At 37.0% G+C, this 20,418-nt stretch overlaps 1 protein-coding gene across 1 annotated transcript; it reads right to left on the bottom strand.

The window, feature by feature from the left end:
• Positions 1 to 45: 45 nt before the first annotated feature.
• CDC16 (cell division cycle 16) lies at positions 46 to 20,102 on the bottom strand. The gene is made up of 18 exons (XM_053935813.1): positions 20,007 to 20,102; positions 17,309 to 17,363; positions 16,327 to 16,424; positions 15,775 to 15,813; positions 14,816 to 14,956; positions 13,284 to 13,443; positions 12,518 to 12,612; positions 11,758 to 11,891; positions 10,645 to 10,724; positions 9,022 to 9,071; positions 8,277 to 8,350; positions 6,339 to 6,464; positions 5,421 to 5,573; positions 4,777 to 4,840; positions 4,271 to 4,332; positions 2,086 to 2,221; positions 1,433 to 1,523; positions 46 to 335 (listed from the first exon to the last, which is right to left on the bottom strand). The coding sequence occupies exons 1-18, from the start codon at positions 20,052 to 20,054 to the stop codon at positions 70 to 72; spliced, it is 1,872 nt and encodes a 623-aa protein (XP_053791788.1). The 5' UTR covers positions 20,055 to 20,102; the 3' UTR covers positions 46 to 69.
• Between the last annotated feature and the right edge of the window lie 316 nt (positions 20,103 to 20,418).

Genomic DNA, 20,418 nt, shown 5'->3' with positions numbered 1-20,418 from the left:
ACCATAACAAAAATGCTAAAACAAACATACTACACTTAGACAAAATGAGCTCTCTACCAGTCTTTATGGTCACGTACTATGGTCTGACATTGATGTTTCTAACATCATATCACTTTCATTCATTTCAATCTCAAATGTTTCTTCCAATGGGCGACTGGTATCTGTACTTTTCCTTTGATTTGATGTCTCTAGTGTTACTATGCCACTTTCATCCAGAGTTTGTCTTTCTATGTCGAATTCTCTGAAATCCCAGGGAGGTGAAATTATGTTCTTTAATGTCTTCACTGTGTGTACATCGAAGTCATAACATCTTAATTTGTCTTTGATCTCTGTTCCTAGGAAAACAGACAAATCAGTAGTTTATTTCAAATGAATACTCCCAAAAATGTAATCTCAAAGAAACTATCATTCAGAAACTACTATAATTCTCTGCTTTCAGACCATAAAAGAGCTGCTGCTGCTTAATGACTGAAGCTGAATGAGTTGTTCTGAAAAAATCCAGCAGCCTCCTTTCTCAAAAAAGCACAATACAAGAAACACAACTCAGATTCAAAAGTGTGTTTTGAGAAGTAATTGCCAATTCCCTTCCCAATTCTCCAAGGGGCTTTTTTCTTGTTTAAGTTACACACAGCTTGGTTTGCATTAATGCGTATCACATGGCTGCATGGTTCTTCCAGATGTGTTAAGTGACTACATATGAAGCAAGACAATATTGAGAAGAAACATCTGTTTCCATTGTGTGAAAAATCTGCAGGAAAAGCACTAGAACACACAGATGGCTTTTACTTTTAAGGATTCAGCCTTCTTAACATGCTTGACAAGACATCAACTGTGTTCACTACAGATAAATCACTAAGTTCAATGAAGCAAGAATGTATTAAAAAATGTAGAATTTTTTTTGCGGGGAAAGTCTTTAATAGAAAATTTAAACCTACACCAATATAATGTATTCCTGTTATGAAAGACTTTTTTAACCATATATAAAGATGTATTTTTGGAGTCAGAAGAACCTACCCTCTCTCCACAAAGACAAGTTTTGACAAGGTGAAAATACCTTGCTCTACAACAACATTAGCATTAGTGCTCTGATTTCCTAACTCCATACCTCTGTTTAATTTTTCCCCCATTCGCTTTGCGATCTAAGATGCCATAAATCAATATTTTATATAAAGAAACCATTGACACCTTTAATGACAGTGTTTCCTTTCTTTATGCTGGTAAGAGTACTGTCATGATGCTTACAAAAATCAGTGGTCATCTGCAATTGCTGCTAAGTTCTGACTCATTTAGCCATTAAAAAAAAACAAACAAAAAACCCAAACAAAAACGTCCTCTACTTTGTGAGGTGATTAGTGGTAGGCAGTCCTTCTTGACATAACACTCCTCTCAAAGGACTCAATGACTTCAAGAGACACATAAGTTAGAGACTTACCAATATAGGCTTCAGAATCACCAATGTACATTTCTATGCAGTGTCCAAGCATTGTGACCGAAAATGTGTCATCCCGCCTGAGACCAAGGGCCTAATGAAAAAAACCAGTAAAAAGTATTTAGCATCAAATAAAAACATTTACATCGTAAGTCTGCACTGGTCCAGTTTGTTGGTTTGTTGTTCCATGATGCTATCTGAGCATAGTCTTCCCTGTAAAAGCAAAACATTGCACAACCAAAATAACACCATCATACGAACTGGCTGAAGCAGTAACCAAGGAAAGCACAAAAACAAAAGCAGAAAAGAACATATATACAGACAGGAAATCATTCACATATGAGCTACAACATATGCTGCTGTTTACTTACTGTAAAATTTATAGGTTGGAAGTATTTAAAATTATTTCAGGTGCATGAGAAGCTTACGTACATAAAATGTAAATTGCAATTCAAAGTTTACCAAAGAGGTAATTTTTTACCTAACCAATAAAATACAGAAGATTTAAGAAAAAAAAAAACAAATTAAGATTATAAAATAAACACTCATTTGGAGACTGGAAAAAAATGCTGGTTTTCTGCTCCAAACCCAAACCAGAGTGGAACGGTAAATAACAGAATGTGTGACCAGCCCTTCAGCTGAAGGCAGTTACGTACCGTGTGGAAATAGTCAATGGCACTTTCAAAATTGCCCATGAGGCTGTGTATGTAGCCAATGGCAGAGTAAGTAGAAGCATTCTGAGGGATTAATACCAGAGCCTGGCGATGGTATTCCAGTGCTTCTTCATACTTCCTGTTAGGGTTAAGTACAGGTGATCTATTAGTAAGCTTCATGGTGAAAGATGCTTTTACAGGACCCTGTGGGTATTTTCCTTAGCAAAGTGGAACACAGTTGTGCCAGAACTTAAAAATTATTGCTTTGAACTCTGAACATAGTAATAGAATGTAATTGAGAAATCATTGTTCTCCTTACGTAGCAAAACAGCTGCCTACAGCTAGGTCCCATTTGGAGATATTAGCTGTTTGATATGGTAAATTGCTTTAGATATTTAATGTTGCTCATTGTAGCACTGGCTTTCTTTCTGTAACTTTCATTTGTCTTCCTGAGGGAGAGAAGGAGCAGTATGAGACTAAATCACACATGATTCAAACTGAGAAAAGCTCTCTGGGCAGAAATCTCACAACCCTTAAGTGCTGCATACACTGGTACCTTCATCATTTTGCAACACGCTCTATCAGAAAAGGAGGTTTACACATATCCATGATATCTATCAAATACCAACCTGTCTTTGAAAATTGTCTATTAATTACACTGATTATTGTATTTGTTATTTTATAAAACAAGGATTAAATGTACACTACAGCATTACTCTTGAGAAATTAAAATTGTCACATTTGACATCCTAGTTCTACATTGTTAAAAATAAAGATAGATATAATCTGTTTAGAAGAAATTTTAACATCTAAACTGATAATGAAATTATGCAATGAGCAACACACAAAGTTGTTAGAGGGCATCAAGTAACAACTGAGGCAGAAAAATTATGCAACTGTCTGCTTGCTGCACAAACCTTTCACATGATTTCAATTTCATTTTCACTCATAGTATTTATACATCCAATTGACTACCACTGTATTTGAATATGTTGCTTTCAAATTTCAACCACATACTAGTGAGTAGACATATATCAAATAAGTTTTTCATAATAGCCATATTATGTATTACAGACATTACTAAATTAGTTACTACAGAGTTTTTTAAGATGCCAAAGCATATGTACAGCTGCCTAAATTCTCAAGTTGATTTTCTTGGAAGATAGTTTGCAAGGATGCAAAAATATTTTAGCTGTGATTTCTGAACCTGAGCAAATATTAGAAGTTGTACAAAGCATGCTGTAAGCAGTTAGTAACTTACTATAGAAATTTAAAAAAGACAAAAGTAATTATAAACAAAACAAGCATTTGAAAAAACCCTGCAATTATACTTATGAACAGATTTCAGAAGCAGTGCCTTTTGTTTGATCTTGGCACAAGGAGTAACTGTTATATGTCCTTATTTCATAATGAAAATGAAGACTAATTGGCAATTAAAGCACAAAGCAATTACTACCAAAGCCAAAGCAGAAGTACAGCTTCCATCTACAATAATCACATTCTCATTAGCAGCTTTGAAACAAAAATTACAGTGTACACCAATTGAGCAATTAAAACCACTAAAAATCTTTTTTAAAAATTGCATTGATTGAACAAAAGAAAGGACTGGGTAAAGTCAGATTAAGGTAATTAATAAGAAAACGTCTCTATGTTAAAACTGTTAATGCTTGTTTGTATATGTATGCTTTGCACTTTTTCTATTCATTGAATAGAAACATGAAATGAAATATTAAATAGTTTTGTTCTAAAAAGCATAAAGACCCCCTTGCTGTGTTATAATGCCACTGAATATTTCACTTCAGTAAAAAAAAAAGTGCTAATCCAATTAATTGGCATAAACCCACTTTTATGTTAACTAACTCAGTGGACATATTTCAGTATGTGAGGACTGGGATGGTGAAGAGTTAAAATTCACAACCATACAAGCATCTAAAAGCCTACAACTAATTCCTAATAAGAATCAATAGTTAAAGAAAGGCTTTTACATAAATTACTTTAACTTTTGTGTAATAGATGGGATATTAGGGGTGATTAATGTAGTTATGTTCACAAGCTGATTTAGAGAATCTTGTTCTTACAGGGTAATTCTACACTGCTCTCATGTGGTACACAATCTTGATATAAAGGAGAGAGAAAATACATTTGTGCAGCATTATAGAGAAATGGAGCTCCAGTACTCTCTGCTTACTTGAGTTTTCTGCAGACATGTCCTAAGTTGTTCAATAAAGGCTCCCACTTATCAACTGTTACCTGCAAAATAATGCAACAATTCAAATAACTGCAGCTTCCTAGACTACTTAAAAAAACCCAAAACATACAAATGAATAGGGAATTTTGTTTATTAACAAGAAAAATACCACAAGCATTTTAAACTCTTAACAAAACACACAAGCTGAAAACATTTATTCAATAACTAATTTTTCTATTTTTTACATTCCCCAAAGCTAATAATATTTCTTTAGAGGATCAGTGTTATTAAAACTTGATGCCAACCAAACAAAACTTGTTTTCTACTTAACTAGAGAAAGTAAAGTGAAGTCTCAACCTAGGAGCACTGAAGGCACAGCTTTAAAATAAAATTTATACTATATTACTTTTATCTTAAAATAAGCACAACATGTTTTGTCACAAGCTATTACAGAATTTGCTGGAGTTCTACGAATTTATGATCTTGCATGTTATTAGAATAAATACCTCATTTCCAATAGCTTTGATTTTCTCCAGTGCATCAAGGAACCACTTTTCTGCAGTTTTCCAGCTAAGGATTGAAGAGGTAGGGGGAAAGAAAAGTAAATTAGTGAAGAGTTTTCATTAGCAGTATGAGAAAACTGTATTCAAGAAAGATTTCTATGACATTATTTCATCATATGAGTGAAATTAGATATAAAACCAGTAATTTACATTTGGCTATATTTTGCATTGTGGTCCTAAGAGCTAACAAGACAAAACTAAAAAAACATCAGAATCAAACCAAAAATATTGACTAAACACTTCTTATATAGGTTAGGGTTTTTCCCAGAATATATTTGGAACCTCCTGAGCTGACAAAATGTTTTGCTGTACAAAATTTTATAGTATGTGTGCAAATAGATGCCTTTTCAGGCATTCAACTACACAATGACATCTCTGGATGTTCCTTGAGCATTAAATTCTTGTTCAATCTTACACAAGGAAGAACAATGTAGAAAGCAAGGGTTTAAGGTGAACACCATCTAAACTATGACCAAAAGACACTATAGTGCAATATAAATACTTTAGATACTTTATATATATTGGCACATTACAATTCAGAATAATCCATGTCTAAGATAGTATTTGATCATATTTTGCAAGCTTACTCTCCATTTTGAAATGCTACCACTCCAACTTCATGCATAACAAAAGGATCTTCAGGTGCAATGCTCAAAGCTTGGCTGAAAAACCGTTCAGCCAACTTGGAGTTGTTGGTCAACCCATATTCCAGTCCAATATAGAGCATAGGCAAATGACACCTAAAAAACCATAAAACAAAGTGCATGTTTGTTTCTGTGTGGTTGTCAAGAATGGAGTCACAAACTATAAAGACATGCCAACTGTTTGCATATGGATGTTTATGCACATCCAAGTAAAAGCTGATTTAAACGGACTACTAACCTAAGGGGAAGTTTAAAAGACTTTACATCTCTATTTAACAAGAGACTGAATTCCAACAGGTAATTGTAACCTGCTCTGCAATCACATGCATTTTCTCAGTGCTTAAGTTTAGTTCTGATGGTTTTTCCCCTAATTTCATTCATACATTTAATTTACAAATGGAATATGGAGAAGTAATTGATAAAAGAATTACTTTTGCCAGTAACCACAATCAAATACAATATGTTTTATATGCTATATGACACAATTAGTTCACGACTCATTTTACAACCCCCTTCCACAGAAAGAGCTGTTCAAGCTATTACTATACAGCAGTTGATGAGCTGGTATGACAATGATGATTCACAAATTTCAGAAGATGTTCAGGTAGAGCTCAGATTACCTATATATAAAACTTGACTTTAGAACTTACCAAGTCAGAACAACAATTGCAAACAATGCAGTTAAATGTAGATGGTTAAATTATTGGGGTTTTTTTCCTCCCTTGTTCTCTACCAGATAATTGTTGCAAATGCATTGCTATGTTTTAAGGCACTGACAGTAGCAAATGCATTGCTACTGTCAATATTCCACAGTACTTATGGATTCATTTGAATCTTCCCAAATACGATGTTTGTACTGACCCTTTCATGAGCTGTGCAGCTGTGAAGTACGCAGCCATTGCTTGGTCATGCTCACTCTCCACTGCGAATGAATGTCCATATGCTATCCATGCAGGGCCATAGGTTCGCTCCAGTGTAGTAGCTTTGCTAAAATCAAGAGCAAACACATCTGGAATTAAATTTCATCTGCTTCAGATGACTACTCAGATAGCAATGCTATGCCACATGGTTAGGTATCTATTAAGATAATTGTAACGACCAGTGGTAAATAAAGTTCATTTTAAAAGTTCAAACTATTTCACACTTAGAAGCATCACACATTCTTATGAATTGATTTTATTATTTCTGCTACTGTTCACAGACAGGAGGAATTATTTGATATTACTGAACATAAACAATTATATAGTAGGTGAATTGAATAAAATATAGGAAACATTACTAGTGACTCAAAACTCTTTGCAAAACCCTAGCTATACATTTTGAAATAAATATATTTTATCAAATCCAAGTTTAAGAAGCTGGATATTAATATACCACGTGAACACCTAGGTTGAAATTTTGCCATCTAATTGCGCTAGCTTTGAAGAAGATGAGCATCTGTCACATCACAGGCATCAGGGAAGTATACAAAATGTCACTCAAGTCTTGAGCTGAAAACTGCAACCTGAGCATCAAGATATCAACCTGGAGACTTTACAGAAAGGTGGACTTGACAGGAACATTAAAAAGCTGCGTAGATTATTTTCTGAATTTGAAGGCAAGTGCATTCATAACTAAACAGGTCATAACAAGTGTGCCCAATCTTTTCTTAAAAGCTTCTGACATGGAAATAATATATGTTCCATAAGTATTCTATCATATTGCTTAACTATCCTTAAACACTTACTTTTTTACTAACATATAATCTAAATTTTGTCCGTCACAGTTAAACTCATTATTTCTCATCACAGATCCTAGAGAATGGTTTGTTCTCTGTCTTCTGAGACAAAACTTGACTTATTCAAACACTTGTATCTTGCCACCCCTGACAGCAGTGAAAGATATGTAGATATTTGACTGTGTCTTCAAGTTTCTTTTCTGGAAACCACTATGTAGCCCACAGTTGTCCCTAGCCTTGTTAGCTTTACACTATCATTCTTCTCCAAGATATTTATGCATCTTGTTACTATTTCACTTTTAGCAGACCTCTTTTCCCTTTTACCAGAACTACTCTGAATTTTGATATTATTGTTTCTTGGTTTGTTTGTTTTTCTCTTCAACACATCTACAGATACTTTCCTGCTATCTAGAGGTGCTTGTACATTTAAAGATGTTTTTTATTTCAGCAACAAAATCAGCCAGGCTTTTGAAAAGTCTAAATTACTAACCCATCTTTACATATATTGTCTGTAAAAGTCTAAGGAAAAATTAGTCTTACAGGTTGATTTATGCCTTCTCACTTTGAGCTTACAGCACCAGAACAAATGCCCTACTTCACAGTAAGGTCCTGCTCCCCAGTGCTGATATTCACTACCCATACAGAACACCTACAGGAAACAGCATTGACCAATCTAAAAAGCCCACTGTAGCTTGTGCACAGAAATAACTGGACAGCCAAATGTCAGAATTTTCCGTATAATTCTTCCCTTTCAGATATGAAACCTGAACCTGGGAGAATGCCTGAGTGACCCTCAACTTAGAACTGAGGTCTGATCACCTACAGCTGTAGTTAGCTCAGCAGCATGAGTGACTGCAGGGACTACACCTGCCCAGAACATGAAGGTGACTGCCTAGAGAGACACCACATAAGTCTTCCTCATTTTTAAAGTATCTCTATGGATGAGGTCTAAACGGCTATACCAAAAAAAAAGGGTGGCAACAAAAGTATTTAAATAGTAACCAGTTTATTGAGGCTTCTCTTTATGAGCTTACAAACAATCATGAATAATAAATGTTTACTTAGCAAGTGAATAACATTACCTGAGATATCTTCTAGCATGTTCATTTTTGTGGCCAACCATGAGATAATAGCATCCTACTGCAAACCATGACACCTGCACATTAAAATCAAAACAGAATATTATTAGATACATCACACTCATTGTAGTGAAGCATCAAAAGAGAGGAAGACATAATAATTAGAGAAGCTAGGAACGTTTTCACTGAAATCACAGTCAGCTCTTCAAATAACTTGGTATTACAGACAAGCTGGAACTGCTGGCATGTACCTTTCTAACTGGGGCTTACTCAGCCTCATGAAGAGAGCTAAGTAGAAAACTTTCTGCTGTCCTCCATTATTTAATGGTAGGGAATACAAGACAGAGCCAGATTCTTTTCAGGGTGCAGTGATAGGACGGGAAGCAATGGGTACAAGTTGCAACATAGGAATTTAAGATCAAGTCAAAGAAAAACAATTTTTACTGTGAAGGTGGATCAAACACTGGAAAAGGATGCTCAGAGACATGCAGACATTTATTAGTGTAGCATTTGTTTTAAATTATAAATCAAAGTAAATAACTTGCACTGAATACCTTTTACAGGTACTTAATCTTATAAAAAGAACCTTGGCATAAGGAAATTACAATGCAGAGGAAATAAGAGGAGAGAACAAACTTCATCCAGAAACAGTTTTTGAATTCTGTAGCTCAAACTAATACATTAAAACTTTTATGTGCTTTCACCTAAAAAAGAAACTACCTGACAACAAAAACTTAGAACAACTTACAGGATTATTTGGGTACAAGTCCACCAATTTGTGAGAAAGATAGAAAAGCTCTACAAAGTGGGAAGAAACAAGAGAAGAAAATTAAAACACACCAGAACATTTAGATGTTTCAAGTCTTTTAGCTTTCCATACAAAATATAGAGAACATCTAACATTATTAATCCACAAGTGAACAAAATGTTTTCTTTTAGTGGCAACGCTTCTAACTGCCTCAAAATAGATTCAATTTTGCAATTAGCTAAAGAAAACCCAACCAAAACAACACATAAGTCTTTACAAGACACAATAAGCAGTTCTACTTCCCACCCTTTAAGAATTCTGCAACAACTTAGGTCATTACCATACATTAAAATAAATGCCAGTAGTATTACACTTGAATATACCTTGTCAAGGTTAAACACTATTCAACTTCCTACATCTAAAAGGTGTAACATACTGGCTAGATCCATTTCAAAGTAGAGTCTTGTGCATTAATATGCTGAAAATAGGACAAAAGCAAATAAATTATTATATTATTTGGAATAATTCCAAGTGATTACTTTTTTAGTAAAAATAGTAATTCTAGTTACTGGAATAACTTACTACAGATTTTCTAATCATAGCAGCAGTAATCAGCTACAGGATAACAATTCTATTGCCTATGCAATTTCAAAGGAAATAGCATTACAGCAGGTAAATTTTCTATTTTTCCAGAGCACAGGGCTCCTAAACTAGTGAGATTGTCCTGGAGCACTTTGTATCTCAGCTCAGAAAAAAAAAATATTACAACTGGCTTACAAAATATTAACTTCTGTACATAATGCTTCTCAAAGCAATTTAGAAGAAAAATCAGAGTACTGGCTCCATTTTCAGATGTACTTAACTGCAAAATAACTGCAAAATAACATTCACTAATTCCCAAGAAGTACCAGTACATCTAATGACCTATTTGTGTACATATAATGCACCATCCCGAGAGGCTGCACAGCATAAGAGTTCCTTATTCTATTTTCCAATTGATTTTAAAGATATTCAAGCTCCTAATTTGTTTTATATGCATTCTGGAATGAGAAAAAGCCACCCCAGCTGCAAGTAAGTTATTACTGTAATTCCAATGAAAGTTTTGCATGATTATTAATTTGTTTGAACTAAAGAGAGACCTTCACAACAGCAAAGGCAAGGAGAGTCTAGATTTTTTTCTATCACAGAATAATCATGTCCACCTAAGCATACACAATTGCTGAAGATTACTTTCTAGTTTAATTTATGATAATTTACTGTTGAGCAGAAAAAGTGCAGCCAGATACTGTACAAAGATCACCTGGAAACAGAAATCACAATGACAGGGATGAGGCAGTATAGCTCATGGGCCTCCTGGCTACACAGTGCAGCGGTTAAAAGATAGCTGCACTCATGACCATGAACTCTTTGCACATCTACTTCCCCTAACCCCCAGTCCTGCTGTCAGCTCTGATATTCCCTTCTTTACCAGTTGCCACTGTTTTCTTGAAGTGGCAGGTTTCAAAGGGAGGAAAAATATTTTTCATATGGTATATAAGGGGGTTTCTTGGCGTCTTTAATTCTTCGTTAAAATTGGGGCTTTACAGCCTTCTGTTGAGTTGTATTAAATGCTGTGTTCCTTACCATTTGCTTTGTTAAGCTCCACAAGTGTCCCTATATGCACAGGTAAACAATTTGCATGAAAGGGATCTTTTTCCATCACTCTAAAAAAAAAAAATTAAAAAACTGTAATGCACATTTCAAAAACTTTAATGTGTTAAAAGCAAACTGCTTGTATAGCATGTAATGTTCCAGTTAGTTACTACTTTAGGCATTAGAAAACTATTTTTGATTAAAGGACAACTATTATCAGCATAATAAAGGTTCTCTTCAGACCAGAAATACAACAGTTAATTTAGCTTAACAAAAGAGGATAACAGAAAATTCTTTCAAGCTGAATATACAATTAGAAAATCAGAATAAAACACACTTTTGTTTTGCAGGTCACTTCAAATTTAACCAGCAGACAGCAAACAACAACATTTCTGCTCATCTTTTTCATACATTTGACAGCAACTTTCAAGCAATAATTCCCAACTTCCTGAGGTTAACACCAGGCAGTATGCCTTCGGTGTCACATTTAGCTCAGTTGTAAAATTTTGTTTCCTGTGGCATTCACAAACACATCCACGAGTGCAGACCTAGAGGACCTGAGAAGCAAACCATGGCAGCATTCTGACCTCTCTGACCCCAGCAGCAGCGCACGCCTGTAACAACCGATACACGATACTCGGCCATCAAAATTAGAAATAACCTGCTGGCTTTTAAATTAATAATATCTTTTGATCATTGTCAATAACACTATAACTACTATTGGCCAGAGAAATCAAACTTCCTAAGTAACCAATTGATTCATACCAGTTCATTCTGAAGGCCAAACAAGAAGTAAGTAGAGTGCACACAAAATTGAAGGTACCAGAATAAGGAAGAGGATGGATGAGGGGAAGTTCAGCACAGTGGTGATTAAGCTGAGTTTACCTAGGATACTTCTGATATGTATTATAAAAATACCATGTCTTGCCAAACACAAATTACACATTTTAAATACCTGAGACATATATAACACATGACACGTATACTGCAATACATATCGTTATGTGTGTTCACCCATTGAACAACAATATTTTTGTAAGTCCAGGCAAAATTATTACACTCCACCATATGAGAAAAAACCTGAAAGTTGCTTTGCACACTTACACTGAAGTAAGCTTGTAACACATTTTGAAGTCACAGTTGTAATAATGCCTTTCTGCTAAGGATACTACCACATCCAGGTTTTCCTGAAGACCATCTACTGATTCAGGAATCAGCGTTTCACTGGGTTTATTATACTGAAAGAAAAAAGACACAACATTTGAAACAAAAACTAAACTAAAATCAGATGGTATAAGTATTAATATTATTAGTCCTAAAAGAATATTTAAGAAGCCTTAAAGTTCTTAAAATTTTTAATTTTAAACTAAAAGTCCATAAAACCTGTATTTGATAAAATGTTTCTTTAAAATGTACTTAAAAGCTCATTTAGAACACAAAAGATGCTTGCCATAGTCAATATGTTTAGTGTAGGCTGTAGAAATTAAAACTGAGCAATACGTATTTTTAGTGCTCCTTATCACCTTATCTTTGGATAAGAATAATCTGGAATGATGTTCTTACAGCCTAATATTTTCAGGTAACTGACGTTTTGTCTATGTTATTAATATTCCTTTTCCCCACCTAGAAGTTTCTCAATAAATAAATTTTCAAAAACGTAAATCAGAATTTCAAGTTGTTACCACAGCAGAAAACAATTAACATAAAATGGTTACACTATTGCATAAAGTGGGATTTACTGCATCAAAAATTTTAAAAATTACAAAGTCCATATTTATTTCCATGTTCAGAATAAATGGGACCCAAGAAAATTTACACCTGAAGTCAAGACTTTCAATGAATTCTCCAGATTTTTGGGACTTACCTTTTTCAATTTATTCTCAAATAAAAAGTGAAGCAACTCCTTTTCTTCTTCCGTACATTGTCTATTAAGAGGTAGAGATTCAAGGAGTTCTTTTTCTATATGTGTTAAAAAAACATTGAAATGGTCATATTACAGAAGAAACAGCACGATCCAACATTTCAAGAACTTAGAGATATAAAGGATTTTATATCCTTTATAAAAGGATATAAAAAAAGGATGACCTAAAGGATGGACATCCCAACTGCAAAGACTATAACAGCACAGATACACTGAAACAGATAATACTACTAATTTTGGAAATTAAGGATTGATTAGTTATTCCTTCTGCACTTTCAAAATGTAATAGAGATGAAATAACATACCATTATTTTTATTTACTCCACATGTCAAATGTTATCACTTGGAATGCTCTATTAACTAATGCCTAAGCAAACCCCAGGAGGGTTTCATTGGTTCAAAGCCTGTGAAATTGAGAACACAGGACAAAACTTTGTTTGGGCTGGGCAGAACAGAAGAGCTTCAGGAGCTAACAAGCAGGACAGCTGGGTTACTGTGTTTCTTTCAACCCTTAGCACTGCAGGACTGAAAAATAAAACTTCAAGTGCAAATTTGTTCAAATTGTAATTTTCACTTATTTCATACATTTTCTATTCTTAACATTTTGGAATCTGTTACTTGTTTTATTGCCTTAACTTTTATCTAGGAAAACACATCTTGAGAAAGCAGGTGAATTTTACTTGTGTTTGAGAAATACTTCTCTCCAGACCTTCTTGTGCTGTCAGCATATGGTGTGACGTTAAAAGATCAAATGCTTCAAAGCAGTAAACATCAAGCTTCAAGGCCTCTTTGTAGCTGTAAGTTGCCAGGGTTCTATTGTCCAAAGCATCATAGATCTTCCCTCGTAAAAGGCATATAGAGCTCTTGATCTGGTGGAAAAGCAGGACTGGAGGTTAAAGACTGAATCATTGTTTGCAATTTAGTTTTCAGCACAAATCAAATGTGCTCCCTGGAAAGTAGAAAGTATTTCATGTATGATAGAACCTGGTTTTCTAGTGCTGTCTTTAAATAAAAAGTTGTTTCTACTATCTCAAAGAAAAATCCAGAGAATTCTCTCAGGTTACCTAATGCCAAACAAACAGATGCTCAAAATAAACAACAGGAGGACAGAGTTTATCTCTTCTAATTCTGGCATCCAGCTTAAGTTGTAACCTAATTATACTAAATTCCCTTCATATCCAACATAGAGAAATTGTCCCTTCCAAAGGCAATACACTTCTTTGCTGACCATTTAACCACATAGCTCATGCAAGACAAGAATGAAGTCAAATCACAGTAGAGATGAAAAAGGCCAAATCAATGGACTCAATTGTTCTGAACAGAAAAATATATCCTTGTTTTCAATCCAAAACATAGACAGTTCACAAAAGAAAACAGTGAAAGCCCATAATTACCAGTTGTGCCACAATGTTTATTAACTAACATGCTCTTTCCAAATTCCCTTGACAGGTATTCAGTTCAGTTGTAAAGCCACAAAAGTGTCAGCAAAAGAGAAAGTGAACACATTACCCAACTCTATCATCAAACTAAACAGTCCTTTAATCCCATTTTACCAGCATTCAAAATCAGTTCACATCAGCAATGTAACCCACTTTGCTACTTCAGTCTTACAGGGAAAATGCCTTCCATACTGTAATTTCAGCTAATAAATTTTAATTTGTACCTCTGAAATGAATGACTCTTCAAAGACCCTTCAGCCTACACATCATACCAATCTCTTTAAATTCAGATTCTACACAGAATTTTTTCACTGAGCTTCAAAAATTTCACCTTCACCTCACATAATTTTCACAAATGTGATCAAAGAATATCCCACTGAGAACAACACTTGAGTGATTATGAAGTATTTCATTAAAAATAACTGGAGGAGCAAAAAAACTTGCTTTGTTATCTCAGAACCTGCAGCCCAACTGAAAGCAACATTAGGATACATTCCCAAGAAAGAGCTAAAAGACTGTAAAAACCAATACTAGATCATGAAGTTCCTGCAAAGCATCTGCAAATAATTTATAAGAAATTGTTGAAAAGCACTGTTTATTTTTGCATACCGAGTTATTTTCATACAGGCAAGCTAACACACAATGTGTGATTGAAAGAAGAATGATTCAGCATTTCCGTAAATTACATTATCTGAAAAAGAAAGCTTTAATGTACTTTCAGATTCACAGAGGTGTGAAACCACTTTCTGACTTCACAGGTTTTTTTCCTACAAAACTATTTTTTTAAAATAATGTCACTTACTGAGGACTGTGACATCTCCCAGTCTGTAGCAGAATCTTTCAATCCAGTTTCATCCTTCAAGTACTTTTCAAAAAGCCGTTTGTTGATTGGCTCCTCCATATCAAGAATATCCAAGGCCTGTTGATGCTCTTTTGCAGCATACTATCCAAACACGTGCATGCAAAAAACAAGGTTTTGAAAAAATTGTACATAAAGCACCAATAAACACAGCATCATGTTTCAAAGGCATAGATTACAACAACTAGTGTTTATCAGCAGGTTTTTCATGCATGCATTTTCTTATTTGGCCATTTTTATACTCTCAGTTAGCTCTTTTACTTCTTATCTGTAATATGCAAAATGACAGAATTATAAAAATATGCAAAAATTATAAAATAAAGCATGTACAGAAAAATGTATTATTCAGAATTATGCAGAGAAACAGGTATGGCTCTAAAACTAGTTAACACAGGTTTTAATAAAATACCATCATCTTATTCTACAAGCAGCACATTATTCTGTTTCAAATGTCTGTATTTAATCTACCAATTGATTCAGTTGTGTCTCTGAAAGCACTGCATTTTACCTTTTATGTATGACCTCTTATACAGAAGTACAAAGCTGCTAACTATAGTTATGCCACCATAAATCACATCTCCTCTGGTCAGATTACAGCTAACCAAATAAAAGTGTAAACATGAAGACATGAGACAAAAATAGTTCACATTCTTTGCCCACAAAATATTAGAGGAGTATTTCCTGGGAAAAAAGGCCAGTTGGGTTTCTTCCAATTAGTGCCACAATGGATACGCCAGTGACCCAACTGAAAGTTAAAGAACAAAATCAACTGCCAGAAAATTTAAATCTGTTGTTCCAATGAACATATATATCTACACTGCCTAACAAGTACCTAATCTTCCCAAAATGTGTCTTTTGTTTAGATTAGCGTGTTTCCAGTAGGGGTTAAAATGTGTACTCACATGACATCTAGCTGCAAGGTAGCGACATGCCTCATACAACTGAAAGAAAAGTTTCATACACATCAATTATAAAGAGAGAACATTTTTGCTTACACTGCCTGAGTCCCTTTTGCTCTCTCTTTTTTCAGTACTTTGCTTTTGCTCTCTCCTTTTTCAGTACTTTGGCTTCTTCACCCCTTTCACCACCAAAAGTCCTTCCTGACCAAGCCTGTAACACTTTCTCTACTGCTAAATTCTCAAAGGACACTTACTTGACTCTTGTCTTTACCACTCATTATCAGAGTGGAAGGAAAATTGAAACAACTACATCTGAAGTGACAATCCACCTTTCTGTACCTGCTGCAGTTATATCCTCAGACCCCTTCTCTTTTCTGTGACCCTGTCTGGGGACAATGCTTTAAACCTGACAAATTAAACACAGGGCCTTATAAACCAAATAATGCAGCTGTTTAAATTACTTTTCTTACTGTCATGGTGAAGAAGTCACTGTGGCTAGCAGCAGAGCCTTAAGAGAGGGGTAACAGTAGCCTGTTTTTGACTAAAATTACTTACCTTATCCAACTTCCGTGATCGAAGGGCGTGTGCTGCCCTGTGATACTGAGCTGTTAGGTAAAGACATTGAGCCAACCAGTAGATATCCTGTGGTTCCTCTAAAGTAAAAGAACAAATTGTAAACCATTGCTTTACAATATAGCTTCAAATATTTTAATACAAAATGTTCACTTTTGCTTCACTAAAGAAGTATCTTCCCCCTACTCTAGCATCTGACTGAGTTACAAAATTTTATTTATAAATATGTATAAAGTACTTACTGTATCTATCAGTGAGAGATTAAAATGAAAGGATAATCAGATTTTAACTTTAAAGACCTCACTGGACAGTGAATACAAAGAATGTCATAATAGAGGTGTGTCATGAGAAGGAGACAACAATGATACAGATTAAAAAAGCAGCAGTTGCAGCTTACCCCTGCTCTTGGACATAGGGCAGAAAAAAACAACACATAAATGTCTCCCTCAATAAATTGATCAGTGGGAACCTAAGAAGAGTAAAAGCACTAGACTTCCACAGCTTGGAGTTGCAATTTCAGAAGCACAGTTTAGTACCGTCCTACCTCAGTGGCAACCAAAGCCTTTGTGGGATCAAGTCCCTGGAATCACTTTAAGAAGTGTAAGTGCTGGTGGCTGTGGGCAGCATCAGCTCCCTCTCAATTGTAAACACACTCTGTACTTGTCACCCAGGGCAACCCTGAGTCCTGTGGGAAACCACCATGGTCTCTTGCTAATCTTGTTTTTTTGTTTCTTAAGGAAGGCAAACCTTAAGGTTTGTTCAAACATGAATTTTAACACAAGTTCAAAAGGCAAGGAAGATAAGCTCTGCTCTATTTAGGAGAATGGCATTCCAAAGATCACAAAAATGCACTTAAACCAAACTCAAAACGTCAGTATTTGGCCATACAGCATTAAAACCCCACCAAAACACAACACTATCAGAAAGAAGTTAATAAAATCCAATGTAAAAAGCAACCACTTACCATGAGAGAGTGAGGCTACTTTGTCAGCCCAAAACAGGGCACTTTGATACTGTTGCTGTAAAAGCATGATAGAAATAATTAGTATTCCTTTGGCGTTGGCTTCTCTGAATAATTTTGAAATACACTGTACATCAGTCAGATCTAATATCTTGTGCATGTAGTCTCTAATGAATGGTGATGCACATTTCAGATGCTACGTTTTAGAAGAAAGAGAATACTACATATAGAAAAGGGCACCAAAATTATTTCAGGTAGCTTCAGCAGCACCATCTCTGATCAAGAAATGTTCATTTTCCAGTCATGATGCTTCAACTTCACATAAATTCATAGTGCCTGCATGCATTTCCCCTTATTCTTGGATACACATTTTCACTCTTGAGACTCCAGTTTGGCAAAAGTGAGTGAAATAGGTAAGAGTGGTGGCAACCAGAGGTTACACAGAAGTAGAATTTGCAGGTATATCCCACTAACCCAGACAAAGTTGCCACCAGATTTGGGTGCCAGGAAAAATCTCAGGGAACTGGCTGAGGTTATCTCCTGAGAAGATCACCAGGCATTCCTGCTGCTCCTTTTTATGCCAGTCCATGCAATGAAGCCTAATATGATTCCCAGGATATGCTGGACACTTAACAAATACCCTGTCATTGCAAGGATTTGTAAGACTTTACAAGAGCATGTAGCAAGAGGACAAGGGGGAACAGATTAAAACTGAAAAAGAGAGTAGGTTTAGATTAGATGTTAGGAGGAAGTTCTTTGCTGTGAGGCACTGGAAGAGGTTGCTCAGATAAACTGTGGATGCCCCATTAGTGGAAGTGTTCAAGGCCAGGTTGGATGACGCTTTGAGCAGCCTGGTCCAGTGGAAGGTGTCCCAGCCCCTGGCAGGGGTCTGGAACCAGATCAACCCAAACCACTCTGTGGTTCTCTAAAGACTAAGCAGCATTGATGGCTTTTCTCCTGCACCATTGCAGTTGTGGAGTTTGCTCAGAACCTCAGAGACTGGTTTATGCTTCTGGAGTACAGGTCTGGCAGGCTGTTCTGAGATGCACACACTGATGGTTTCCCAGTCCTCATAAAGCACTACATTCCATGACCTCAGTGGTCTCTTCTATCATGTGCTCCTACATTTCCTACTTGATGGGGATTAATAATACCCAGCAAATTTGTCAAGAGAATAGTTTGGTTTCAATCTGCACTCCCAAGGGGGAAAAAATATCCACAAAAACCCACAAACCAACCCCACACACATTTAATAACTGTCTACAAGAAAAGAGATTTTAATTATTACCTCAACACCACAAAAGAAAGGTATAATCCAGGCCTACAAGGCACTGCATGACTTCTGCTGAGCACTTTTACAGTACTATAGGATGACACATTATTACACAAAAAAGCGACTTCATGTTCCTCCCGATGCCCCTTCCTCAGAAGTGCACAGCTGTGTGGCAAAACAACTTGGTGAAACAGTTTAATAAATGAGAACAGCAAACCAAACCAATTAAACCCAACAAATTAACTTAGGTCCCTAATCAGCCTTTCAGTCAGACTTGCTGGCCACACAGAGAAATGCCTTTGCTAATTTAATGGGTGTGCTTTTCTCAGCAGTGATGCCTACACCAAGTCTGAACTGGAAGAAGAGCAGAACAGTTTGATGCTACATTTAACCTAATTTATTTATGCTTTTTTCCTCTTGTATCTTTTTTTTTTTTTCTTTTTTGCCCTGCAGCAACATAATTGCTGAATCCATCAACAAATGAAAACAACCCTGCCCTCCTACCAGCCTGTCTGCAGCACAGCAGGAGTGTGATGGGCAGCTTAATCACCAGGTAGAGAACCACAGAATGGTCTAGCTCAGAAGAGACCTTAAAAATTGTTTAGTTCTAACCTGCCAGGAGCAGATACACCTCCCACTAGACCAGGCTGCTCAAAGCCTCATCCAACCAAGCCTTGGACACTTCCAAGGATGGGGCATCCACAGCTTCTCTGGGCATCCTGTTTCAAGTTCCACCCTCACCCTCACAGTAAAGAATTTCTTCCTAATATCTAATCTAAACCTAACTCCTCTTAGTTTGAATCCATTCCCCCTTGTAATGATCATAGAATCATTAAGGCTGGAAAAGACACCCAAGATAATCCGACCTTTGCAAGAACCCACCATACTCACTAAACCATATCACCAAGAGCCATGTCCACTTCCAAGAAGGGTGACTCCACCACTGCCCTGGGAAGTCGGTTCCAGTGCCTAATCACCATTTTAGCGAAGAGCTTTTTTTTCTGATGTCCAACCTGAACCTGCCCTGGTGCCACAGAGGCCCTTTCCCCCTTGCACAACCCGAGAGGGCGGGATCCTGCAAACACGCCTTCGCTACACAGCGGCCCCACGGCGGCTCCCCTCCTCCTTCTCTACACGCGGGAGAAACCAGGAAAACCCACCGGGAGGCCCCGGCTCCCGCTGGAGACCCACAGGCGGCGCTTCCGGCCCGCCGCAGCCCTCTGTGACCGCCGCTCCTTCCCCTTCCAGGGAGAACGGGGCACAATTACAAAATTACTGCCCCTCCGCCGGTGCAGAGGCCGGCACCGCTCCCCACCCCGCCCCGCCCCGGCCTCCCTCTCTGCGGGAGCCACGCCGAGCGCGGTTCTTCCTCGAGGAAAACCCGTGGGCCTGGCGCCCCTTCCCCAGCAGCCCCCGCTGGGCGCTCACCTGGTCGATGTAGTGGCGCACTCGCTTCCTGAGCCGCTCCAGGTTCATCCTCCCTCCCTCCCGCGCCGCCCTGGATGCCGGAGCCGCCGAGGGACCGCGGGCCGCCCGCCGGTGCAGCGCCCAAACCCGCCCCCCGCCTTCTCTCCCGCCCTCCCGGAAACAGCGCCCCGAGCGCGGCGTTCCGGGAGCGCTGAGGCCGCCGGGGGCATCCCCCCACGCCTCCACACGCCCCTAAATCAACATGTCCTGGGACTTTTCTCTACAGTCCATACTGGAGAGAGAGAGAAATTTGTGGTGAGGGGCTTCTTCACAGGTTCGAAGTGAAAGATTGTCCGTGGAATGTGGTCCGAGGGAATGGCCTGAAGCTGAGTCAGGAGAGGTTTAGGTTGGATGTCAGGAGAAGGTTCTTCAT

This window comes from Vidua chalybeata, chromosome 2, assembly GCF_026979565.1.
Source record: "Vidua chalybeata isolate OUT-0048 chromosome 2, bVidCha1 merged haplotype, whole genome shotgun sequence".
Classification (NCBI taxonomy): domain Eukaryota; kingdom Metazoa; phylum Chordata; class Aves; order Passeriformes; family Viduidae; genus Vidua; species Vidua chalybeata.
Note: the sequence above shows the minus strand (reverse complement) of the source record. Positions and strands in the feature narration are given on the sequence as shown.

What these genes read in the sequence shown, in the direction of transcription:
- CDC16 (XM_053935813.1), bottom strand. Translation starts at nt 20,054, where the DNA reads ATGAACCTGGAGCGGCTCAGGAAGCGAGTGCGCCACTACATCGACCAG. An exon ending in ACTTGTACCCAAATAATCCT is followed by an intron (nt 8,351 to 9,021) that starts GTAAGTTGTTCT and finishes TTTAATGTGCAG; the next exon opens with GTGTCATGGTTTGCAGTAGG. An exon ending in GCTGCACAGCTCATGAAAGG is followed by an intron (nt 5,574 to 6,338) that starts GTCAGTACAAAC and finishes ATGGTTTTTTAG; the next exon opens with GTGTCATTTGCCTATGCTCT.